The sequence below is a fragment of the Aquarana catesbeiana genome, linkage group LG09 (assembly GCF_042186555.1).
Source record: "Aquarana catesbeiana isolate 2022-GZ linkage group LG09, ASM4218655v1, whole genome shotgun sequence".
In the NCBI taxonomy this organism is placed as follows: Eukaryota; Metazoa; Chordata; class Amphibia; order Anura; family Ranidae; genus Aquarana; species Aquarana catesbeiana.
The window spans coordinates 314,724,641-314,737,253 of NC_133332.1; the positions used below are offsets into that span (position 1 = coordinate 314,724,641).

The 12,613-nt window shown below is 37.4% G+C and overlaps 1 protein-coding gene across 1 annotated transcript in view; it reads left to right on the forward strand.

Moving 5' to 3' along the window:
• Positions 1-12,613, forward strand: part of LOC141108776 (dystrophin-related protein 2-like) — a gene marked incomplete in the record, with an annotated part of 93,179 nt that overhangs the window by 15,728 nt on the left and 64,838 nt on the right. Inside the window, 1 exon segment of the mRNA XM_073600697.1 lies at positions 4,854-4,947. Coding sequence (XP_073456798.1) covers positions 4,901-4,947 — 47 coding nt within the window.

The window sequence follows — 12,613 nt, forward strand, 5'->3', positions numbered from 1 at the left end:
TGCGTTATTTTAACTGACAATTGCGCGGTCGTGTGACGCTGTACCAAAATCAAACTTATGTCCTTATTTTCGCACAAATAGAGCTTTCTTTTGGGGCTATTTGATCACCTCCTGTGGTTTTATATATATATATATATATATATATATATATATATATATATATATATATATTACTTTCTGCTATAAAACATTCCCAATACAAAAATTAAAAAGATAAAATTTCTACATCAATTTAGGCCAATATGTATTCTGCCACATGTTTTGGTAAAAAAAAAAATCCAATAAGCGTATATTGATTGGTTTGCACAAAAGTTTTATAGTGTCTACAAACTATGGGATACATTTAGGGCCTTTATAATATATAAAATATTTATTTATTTTATTTATTTTACTAGTAATGGCAGTGATCAGCAATTTTTTTTTATTTTTTTTTTTTATTTTTTTTTAGTGGGACTATGACATTGCGGCACACATATCTGACAGCACTGAGGACACTTTTTGGGGACCAGTGACACCAATACAGTGATCAGTGTTAAAAAAAAACACAAATGCACTGTCGCTGTATAAATTACACTGGCAGGGAAGGGGTTAACATCAGGGACATTTGTTGCCTTCAAGATTTTTCATGATTCTTTTTATCTTGGCGAAATCAATCCAATGTACTGGCTTGGAGATTTTTCATCGTTTTTTGTTTTGTTTTTTTAATGTATTGGCTTAAAATATTTCCTGTGTTTTTTTTTTTCTAGCAAAAATCAATTCAGTTTATTGACTTTTTAAAGCCAATACATAAAAAAAAAAAAAAAAAGTTAGTAAACTGAATTGATTTTGCTAGAAAAACAAAACACACACAGGAAAAATCTTAAGCTACTACAAAAAAAAAAAGATTTTTCCTGTGTGTGTGTTTTTTGTTTGTGTTTTCTAGCAAAATCAATTCAGTTAATTGACTTATATTTTTTTTTTTCTACCGGTTGGTCTCAATAGACTTTTACACTTAAGTTATATAATTCTATATTTATGATTCAAACAGTCAGTGCAACTGGATTAGTAATCATCATTATTAATTATTATTATTATTATTTTTTATTATTTATTATTATTTTGGATTTTTTTTGTTATTAGTATAATTACTATTATTATTAGTATCTAGGATTTAGTATTATTACTACAGGTTCTTAAATAGCGCTGTCAATTTACGCAGTGCTTTACACATATATTGTACCTTTTTACATCAGTCCCTGCCCCCAAGGGCTTACAATCTAAGGTCCCTAACTCGCATACATACACCTACTAGGGGCCACTTTAGACAGGAGCCAATTCACCTCCCAGGATGTCTTTGGAGTGTGGGAGGAAATCGCAGTACCCGGAGGAAACCAACGCAGGCACAGGGAGGTGGTGCCGTGGTTGGGATTCGAAAAAAAAAAAACACCCCAGTGCTGCCAGGCAGAGGTGCTAACCCCTTAACCACAGTGCTTCCCAGTATTTGTTATTTTTGCAGTTATTATTATCCGGGCTTTTTCTTTTAGCGGGAAGGTGCAGGAACTGCTGCGTTCCAGCACCTTCACCACTGAATGTATGTAAATGACAAGGGGTGCTGGGGTGTGCTGCAGGGTCTGTAGATACACACTGCTTGGGGGGGGGGGGTCTATTCTAGCTGGAGGGAATCTATTTTTGTAGGAGGGGCCTATTGTTGCTGAGGAGTAGGGATGAGCTCGGCGTGTTCGCATGGCGCACGTGCCCGAGCCCGCCAGGAAGTCGGCACGGCGCAGCGCTAATCACAAGCAGTGAGACATTTCCCGATGTGCGGCTGCAGAGCTCAGGAAATGTCTCCCTGCCTGTGATTAGCGCTGCGCCGTGCCGACTTCCTGGCGGGCTCGGCACGTGCGCCATGCGAACACGCCGGAGCTCATCCCTACTGAGGAGGTCTCTTGTTGCTGGTGGGGGACCTATTGTTGGTGGGGGTGGGTCTTATATTGCTGGGAGAGATCTACAGTTGAGGGAGGGGTCCATTGATGCTGGCTGCTGGAAGTCTATTGTTGTTGTGGGGGGGATTTTGTGGCAGGTGGTCTATTGTTGTTAGGGGGGCTCTATTGTTACTAGCTGCAGGGGATCTATTTTACTGCTTTTCTTGTTTATAGTTGCCAAATTCCTTACAAATTACTCAGAATTTTTATTAATACTATTATAAATATTATTATCATCCTATTATTATTATTATTCAGGATTATTATTATTATTATTATTATTATTATTATTATTCTATCATTATTCAGGATTTTTATTATTATAATTATTATCATTCTATTATTCAGGATTTGTATTATTATTATTATTATCATCGGATTATTATTATTATTATTATTATCATTCTATTATTATTCAGGATTTTTATTATAATTATTATTATTATTATCATTCTATTATCAGGATTATTATTATTATTATTATTGTTATTATTATTTTTATTATCATCCTATTATTATTCAGGATTGTTATTATTATTCAGGATTATTATTAATATTATTATTATTATCCTATTATTATTCAGGATTATTATGAGGAGGTCTATTGTTGCTGGTGGGGACCTATTGTTGGTGGGGGTGGGTCTTATATCGCTGGGGGGGGGTCAGTTGTTGCTGGGAGAGATCTACAGTTGAGGGAGGGGTCTATTGATGCTGGCTGCTGGAAGTCTATTGTTGTTGGGAGGGGATTTTGTGGCAGGTGGTCTATTGTTGTTAGGGGGGCTCTATTGTTACTAGCTGCAGGGGATCTATTTGACTGCTTTTCTTGTTTATAGTTGCCAAATTCCTTACCACAAAATGATACTTGGTCAGTGGCAGCCCCCCTAATCCATGCGCCCCAACCCCTAATCTACATGCAGGGTGCCAGACGCATGCATTCCAATGGGATTTTTCTTTTTCAGCCTGAGGCTCTAATTGGCTTCAAAAAGGGTGGCTCTGCGCCCCAAGCCCGCCCAGTTGTGTGACAATAGCGAATAATAATTCACTATTGTATTCAGCCCCCTTTACTCTGATACACCTAACTAAAATCTAGAGGAACCAATTGCCTTCAGAAGTCACCTAATTAGGAAATAGAGTCCACCTGTGTGTCATTTCATCTCAGTATAAATACAGCTGTTCTGTGGAGCCCTCAGAGATTTGTTAGAGAACCTTAGTGAACAAACAGCATCATGAAGGCCAAGGAACACACCAGACAGGTCAGGGGTAAAGTTGTGGAGAAGTATAAAGCAGGGTTAGGTTATAAAAAAAATCTCCCAAGCTTTGAACATCTCATGGAGCTCTGTTCAATCCATCATCGGAAAATGGAAAGAGTATGGGACAACTGCAAACCTACCAAGACATGGCCGTCCACCTAAACTGACCGGCCGGGCAAGGAGAGCATTCATCAGAGAAGAGCCAAGAGGTCCATGGTAACTCTGGAGGAGCTGCAGAGATCCACAGCTCAGGTGGGAGAATCTGTCCACAGGACAACTATTAGTCGTGTTCTCCACAAATCTGCCCTTTATGGAAGAGTGACAAGAAGAAAGACATTGGTGAAAGAAAGTCATAAGAAGTCCTGTTTGTAGTTTGTGAGAAGCCATGTGGAGGACACAGCAAACATGTGGAAGAAGGTGATCTGGTCAGATGAGACCAAAATTCAACTTTTGAGGCTAAAAGCAAAACGCTATGTGTGGGAAAACTAACACTGCACATCACCCTGAACACACCATCCCCACCGTGAAACATGGTGGTGGCAGCATCATGTGGTGGGGATGCTTTTCTTCAGCAGGGACAGGGAAGCTGGTCAGAGTTGATGGGAAGATGGATGGAGACAAATACAGGACAATCTTAGAAGAAAACCTGTTAGAGTCTACAAAAGACTTGAGACCGGGGTGGAGGTTCACCTTCCAGCAGGACAACGACCTGAAACATCCAGCCAGAGCTACAATGGAATGGTTTTAGATCAAAGCATATTCATGTGTTAGAATGGCCCAGTCACAGTCCAGACCTAAATCACATTGAAAATCTGTGGCAAGACTTGAAAATTGCTGTTCACAGACGCTCTCCATCCAATCTGACAGAGCTTGAGATATTTTACAAAGAAGAATGGGCAGAAATGTCCTCTCTAGATGTGCAAAGCTGGTAGAGACATCCCCAAAAAGACTTGTAGAGAAAGGGGGTTCTACAAAGTATTGACTCCGGGGGGCGCCATACAAATGTACCCCCCTCCCCCCACACACACACTTTTCACATATTTATTTGTATCATTTATCATTTTCCTTCCACTTCACAATTATGTGACACTTTGTGTTGGTCCATCACATAAAATCCCAATAAAATACATTTACGTTTTTGGTTGTAACGTGACAAAATGTGGAAAATATCAAAGGGTGTGAATACTTTTTCAAGGCACTGTATATAGACAGGTGTGTAAAAGAGGGTTTCATGTGCATTTTCTTTTATGAATTTCTTGTTTAAAGTTAAAAAAAAAAAACATTTATTTTATTAAAAGAAATTAATAAAAAAATGCACATTAAAATACACTTTTTTTAGGTTTTGTCTAGGTAGATATTCAATCCTAAATCACTTGAATGCTTAGACAAGCGCATAAAAAGGGGTTTTTATGAATTTATTGCATGTTTTTAATAAAGGAAATGTTTTTATACTTTAAACAAAAAAAATGGGAATCTAATTGCATCAAATGTAGGGATGGGGGAAACTGATCTATAATGACATTAACCATTTTTGTCACTTTGTAACTAAAACCGTCACTTCTTCATATCCTTTCTATACCCTCACCATTTTCCTCCTCCGGGGTTTTATATGTAACATTTTATTTTTTTTTCTGTGTTGTAGTTTGTGAACTCAGAGGAGAAAGTTGCAGCCCAGAGATTTCCTCCAACATGAATTTGTGCTGGAATGAGATAAAGAAGAAGTCTCACAGTCTCAGGTAAAAACATAAATCCTCCTAAAATTGTAACTTTTATTGTAGGCTTTATGCAATCGCACTCCTATTTTTTATATTATATTATATATTATATGAGAGAGAGATATAGATTATCTATTTAAAATATATATAAAATAAGAAATATTCTTTTTAAATATTTGTGATATATATATATATATATATATATATATATATATATATATATATATATATATATATATATATATATATATATATATATATATATATATATATATTAATAATATGTATTAAAAAATAGTATTATATATATAAAATAGTATTATATATGAAAATATATATAATATAAAAAAAATGTGTGTGTGTGTGTGTGTGTATATATATATATATATATATATATATATATATATATATATATATATTATATATATGTATATGTGTATGTAATATATATATATATATATATATATATATATATATATATATATATATATATATATATATATATATATATATATATATATATATATATATATATATATATATATATATATATATATATATATATATATATATATATATATATATATATATATATTATTATTATTTTTTTTTTTTGTATTATATATATAATTTTTTGTTAGTTTTAAATCTTTTAACATATATATACAACAAACAAAAAAAATTATATATATAATATAAAAAAAAATAATATATATTTTTTATATATACACACACACATTTTTTTTATATTATATATATTTTCATATATAATACTATTTATTTATTTATATATATATATATATATATATATATATATATATATATATATATATATATAAATATATATTATTGTTTTTTTTTTTATATTATATATTGTATACATACACACACACATTTTTTTATATTATATATATTTTCATATATAATACTATTTATATATATAAATAAATAGTATTATAAATGAAAATATATATAATATAAAAAAATGTGTGTGTGTATGTGTATATATATATATATATATATATATATATATATATATATATATATATATATATATATATATATATATAATATATTTTATTTATTTTTTGTTTGCTTTTTTTTTTATACTATATATATATATATATATATATATATATATATATATATATATATATATATATATATATATATATATATACTACCGTTCAAAAGTTTGGGGTCACCCAAACAATTTTGTGTTTTCCATGAAAAGTCACACTTATTCACCACCATACGTTGTGAAATGAATAGAAAATAGAGTCAAGACATTGACAAGGTTAGAAATAATGATTTGTATTTGAAATAACATTGTTTTTACATCAAACTTTGCTTTCATCAAAGAATCCTCCTTTTGCAGCAATTACAGCATTGCACACCTTTGGCATCCGTCCACAACACTTTTTTCCAGTCTTCCTCTGTCCAATGTCTGTGTTCTTTTGCCCATCTTAATCTTTTTCTTTTATTGGCCAGTCTCAGATATGGCTTTTTCTTTGCCACTCTGCCCTGAAGCCCAAAATCCCGCAGCCGCCTCTTCACTGTAGATGTTGACACTGGTGTTTTGCGGGTACTATTTAATGAAGATGCCAGTTGGGGACCTGTGAGGCGTCTGTTTCTCAAACTAGAGACTCTAATGTGCTTATCTTCTTGCTTAGTTGTGCAACGCGGCCTCCCACTTCTTTTTCTACTCTGGTTAGAGCCTGTTTGTGCTGTCCTCTGAAGGGAGTAGTACACACCGTTGTAGGAAATCTTCAATTTCTTTGCAATTTCTCGCATGGAATAGCCTTCATTTCTAAGAACAAGAATAGACTGTCGAGTTTCAGATGAAAGTTCTCTTTTTCTGGCCTTTTTGAGCGTTTAATTGACCCCACAAATGTGATGCTCCAGAAACTCAATCTGCTCACAGGAAGGTCAGTTTTGTAGCTTCTGGAAGGAGCTAGACTGTTTTTAGATGTGTGAACATGATTGCACAAGGGTTTTCTAATCATCAATTAGCCTTCTGAGCCAATGAGCAAACACATTGTACCATTAGAACACTGGAGTGATAGTTGCTGGAAATGGGCCTCTATACACCTATGTAGATATTGCACCAAAAACTAGACATTTGCAGTTAGAATAGTCATTTACCACATTAGCAATGTATAGAGTATATTTGTTTAAAGTTAGGACTAGTTTAAAGTTAGCTTCATTTAAAAGTACAGTGCTTTTCCTTAAAAAATAAGGACATTTCAATGTGACCCCAAACTTTTGAACGGTAGTGTATATATGTATATATATATATATATATATATATATATATATATATATATATATATATATATAATTTTTTATTTTTTGTTATTTGTTTATATATATGTTAAAAGATTTAAAACTAACCCCCTACCTGCCCCCCCCCCCCCCCCCTTTCAACTGATAATGGGCCCAGTACAGGAGAACTGGCTGTACTGCCTTATCAGTGATCAGCGGCCCTGATCATGTATATGGTAATATGGTATCCCTATACTTTTTCTGGTATCGTCATCCAGGTGAACTTTAATCCCATTATGACAGCAATACACATCTGTGTGGCATCATGGTCGGTGAGCCTTAACCACTTCAACTCCGGAAGATTCCCCCAAGCCCCCCCCCACATGACCATTTTTTGCGATATGGCACTGCGTTGCTTTAACTGACAATTGCGCGGCCGCGCGATGCTGTACCCAAATAAAAGTTGTGTTAAGTTTTTTTTTTCCACAAATAGAGGTTTCTTTTGGTGGTATTTGATCACATCTGCAGTTATTTTTTTATTTTTTTTTGCTCTATAAACAAAAAAAGACCAACAATTTTGAAAAAAAAAAAAAACAATGTTTTTTTACTTTTTGCTATAAAACATATCCATTTAAAAAAGAAAATAGAAAAAATGTAATTTCTTCATAAATTTAGGCCAATATATATTCAACGTATTTTTGGTAAAAAAAAATAAATAAATCCCAATAAGCGTATATTGATTGGTTTTCGCAAAAGTTATAGCGTCTACAAACTATGGGATTTTTTAAATTTTTTACTTTTTTTTTTTTTTTTTTTTTACTAGTAATGGCGGCAATCAGCTACTTTATAGTGGGACTGCGACATTGCAGTGAACAAATCGGATGCCTAACTGACACTTTTTGGGGACCAGTGACGCTAATACAGTGATTAGTGCTAAAAATATGCACTGTCACTGTGCTAATGACACTGACTGGGAAAGGGGTTAACATCAAGGGCGATCAAAGGGTTAAATGTGTGCCTAAGTTGTGCTTACTCGCTGTGGGGGGAGGTGCTTTGACTAGCGTAAGGCAAAGATCTATGTCACTGCTTTGCAGGAACACAGGATTAATACTGTGACGGACTCACCCGGGACAGGGGCTTTTGGTGGGGACTGAATGCTAGCCTCTTGCCTACCGACTATGGGCCCTGGCATTTGAGGGAGCTACAAGCATTTTTGGAGACATTCTGTTATGTAATGCAAAAGGACATTATTAAGGAGGCCATGATGGTCTCTGCCAGCTTGGGGTGGTTGGTATATTGTCTCATTTTGTTGTGTACTCTTTGCTGGGTCATTTGGGGTGTGTCTGTTTTCCAATGTTCTGTTGTGTCTGTCTGCCTTGAATATTATGGGATGTGTATGTAGATTAGCTATGAGATTGGTGGGGGCGAATTCCCCCAACAGCTCTCACTGCTGATTGGACAGTCTACCCCGCCCGGAATGCAAAGATGGGGGGATTGTCCAGAGTATTACCTGTGGTTCCAATAAACAGTCCATGTTCAGCAACCAAACCAGTATTGCCTTGTTTGTTGTTGGGAGCGGTTGGAATATCTGATATCTATATTTAGACTGAAAGGAAGCGGTATATGACGAAAGCACTTAAGCGGAGTGTGGGACGTTTCGTTACAAATACCTTCCCCTCTAACAGAACGACGATCTGCCTTGTTTACACAGACAGATTGTCATTCTGACTGTGCGTTGCCTATTCGGCTTTAGAGTACAGTATGTAAGATACAGCACAGTGTGTGAGTAAAACCCCTTATACTATGGAGATTGTTAATGCTCTTTAGCAACTCACAGGAGACAGTAAACTCTTCTTTCACCAGTAGATACAGTATCTCACAAAAGTGAGTAGACCCCTCACATTTTTGTAAATATTTTTTTCTATCTTCATCTGAAGAAATGACACTTTGCTACAATTTAAAGTAGTGATTGTACAGCTTGTATAACAGTGTAAATTTGCTGTCCCCTCAAAATAACTCAACACACAGCCATTAATGTTTAAACCGCTGGCAACAAAGTGAACAAAGTGAAAATGTCCAAATTGGGCTCAATATTTTGTGTGGCCACCATTATTTTCCAGCACTGCCTTAACCCTCTTGGCCATGGAGGTCACCAGAGCTTCACAGGTTGCCACTGGAGTCCTCTTCCCTTCCTCCATGACGACATCACGGAGCTGGTGGATGTTAGAGACCTTGAGCTCCTCCACCTTCTGTTTGAGGATGTCCCACAGATGATCAATAGGGTTTAGGTCTGGAGACATGCTTGGCCAGTCCATCACCTTTACCCTCAGCTTCTTTAGCAAGGCAGTGGTTATCTTGGAGGTGCGTTTGGAGTCGTTATCATGTTGGAATACTGCCCTGTGGCCCAGTCTCCGAAGGGAGGGGATCATGCTCTGCTTCAATATGTCACAGTACATGTTGGCAATGGTTCCCTCAATGAACTGAAGCCCCCCAGTGCCGGCAGCACTTGTGCAGCCCCAGACCATGACACTCCCACCACCATGCTTGACTGTAGACAAGACACACTTGTCTTTGTCCTCCTCACCTGGTTGCCCCCACACACGCTTGTCACCATCTGAACCAAATAAGTTTATCTTGGTCTCATCAGACCACAGGACATGGTTCCAGTAATCCATGTCCTTAGTCTGCTTGTCTTCAGCAAACTGTTTGCGGGCTTTCTTGTGCATCATCTTTAGAAGAGGCTTCCTTCTGAGACGACAGACATGCAGACCAATTTGATGCAGTGTGCGGCGTATGATCTGAGCACTGACAGGCTGACCCCCCACCCCTACAACCTCTGCAGCAATGCTGGCAGCACTCATACGTCTATTTCCCAAAGACAACCTCTGGATATGACGCTGAGCACGTGACCTCAACTTCTTTGGTGGACCATGGAGAGGCCTGTTCTGAGGGGAACCTGTCCTGTTATACCGCTGTATGGTCTTGGTCACCGTGCTGCAGCTCAGTTTCAAGGTCTTGGCAATCTTCTTATAGTCTAGGCCATCTTTATGTAGAGCAACAATTCTTTTTTTTCAGATCCTCAGAGAGTTCTTTGCCATGAGGTGCCATGTTGAACTTCCAGTGACCAGTATGAGAGCGTGAGAGCGATAACACCAAACTTAACTGACATGCTCCCCATTCACACCTGAGACCTTGTAACACTAACAAGTCACATGACACCGGGGAGGGAAAATGGCTAATTGGGCCCAATTTGGACATTTTCACTTAGGGGTGTACTGACTTTTGTTGCCAGCGGTTTAGACATTAATGGCTGTGTGTTGAGTTATTTTGAGGGCACAGCAAATTTACACTGTTATACAAGCTGTACACTCACTACTTTACATTGTAGACAAAGTGTCATTTCTTCAGTGTTGTCACATGAAAAGATAGAATAAAATATTTACAAAAATGTGAGGGGTGTACTCACTTTTGTGAGATATTGTATATTAACCTGAAAGACATTAATATAAATTGGGCTCTTCCAGGCTATCCTTACTCGAATTTTTACACACGTGTTTTTTTTTTTTTTAAATAAATATAAACCATAAGCTGATGACTGAATAAGGAACAAATCCAATCTTGACCTCATGTGAATTCTGTGTCTGCCTTTAGTTGAATCAATAACCCTTTCTGAATTCTAAATCTTCAATATAAGACAAATCTTCAAATGATATCCCCCAAGGATGCCGAACATTCCGGCTGCTCGCTCTCTCTATGTCAAGATTTCCAATCTAATGTCTCATAAATGTTAATGATCCCCCAAACTTATTTATATCCAATATGGAGCCAAATTAAAACAGCAAGAAGGAGGGAAAACTTGAGTCATTGTGATAATAAGGAAGTTTCCGGCGCATTCAACACCCTGGAGGATAAATTAAACAAGATAATCCTCCTTCTGTATCTGCTCCCGGGGGGGGAATGCCGGCTGTGTCCTCCTTCCAATCTCACCGTGTCTCCGGATCTTATTCTTGGCAGACCTTGTATCAAGTTTTTTACATTCCCCTCCTGTTCTGTTGTTGAGTGGATGGCGACGTGTCAAGAGAACAAAGAGCTAACCGTATCGGAATGTTTCAGCACAGACCCATGTTGGGTTATCCAGGGATAAGTCCATATCAAACAGCGATGGTCTAATCTCCTTTGGGTTCCATGCGCTTTCAGCAAACATGCCTAAAAATATGCGAATTGCAAACTTTGGGACAAAAATGTCCCTACAGCATCTGATGACCTCGTCAGTTGCTAGGACGCTGGCGACCTCTTGGTTTCAACACAGACCCATGTTAGGTTATTCAGGCATAAGTCAGTATCAAACAGCGATGGGCAAATCTCCTTGGGTTCCAATCGCGGGCACTTCCGGCAAACGCGCCTAAAAAAAACACAGATTGGGAACTTTGAGACACAAGTGGCCATACAGCATCTTTGATTGCTTGGAAGCATGCGCCATAGGAACCAAAGACGTTGTTTGGGCTGGCCGACTGCATCCTAACAACTGATGACCTCATCGGTTGCTAGGATGCTGGTGACCGCTTGGTTTCAACACAGACCCATGTTGAGTTATCCAGGAATAAGTCCGTGTCCAAAAGCCATGGGAGAATCTCCTTGGGTTCCATTCACAAACGCTTTTGGCAAATGCGCCTAAAAATTGGCAGGTTGCAAACTTTGGGACACAAGTGGCCATACAGCGTCTTTGCTTGGAAGCATGCGCCCTAGGAACCAAGGAAGTTGTTTGGGCTGGCCCACTGCTTCCTACTAACTGATGACCTTGCCGGTTGCTAGGATGCTGGCGACAGCTTGGTTTCAACATAGATCCATGTTGGGTTATCCAGGAATAAGTCAGTATCAAACAGTAATGGCCGAATCTCCTTGGGTTCCATTTGCGGGCGCTTTCAGCAAACGCACACCTAAAAATACGCAAATTGCATATTTTAATGGACAATAGCGGCCGCACAGCACCTTTTCATTGCTTGGAAGCATGCGCCCTAGGAGCCAAGGATGTTGTTTGGGCTGGCTGCCTGCATCCTAGCAATTGAAGACCTCATTGGTTGCTAGGATGCTGGCGGCCGCTCAGTTATTGGTTCTTGTAGTGCAAGCAAAAAAAAAACACAATGTGGTATCCCTCTAAGAATCCATACCAAACCCTTATTCTAGATTCCGACAAGTGTTCCCCTGCAGGACCAATAAATACGCAAATTGTGAACTTTAATAGGAACCCTATTGAAGTCAATTGTATGCGACGCTTGAAAATCAATTTTCTCCATTATCAAGGCTAATAGGCAAGGTGTGCTATGCTCCCCTTAGTCACATTTTTTTTATTCACTTTTTAAAGTTGCATGTCAGCTGCCTTACCAGAGCTTGTTATCCTTATCTTTACCACTCTCCTCAATAA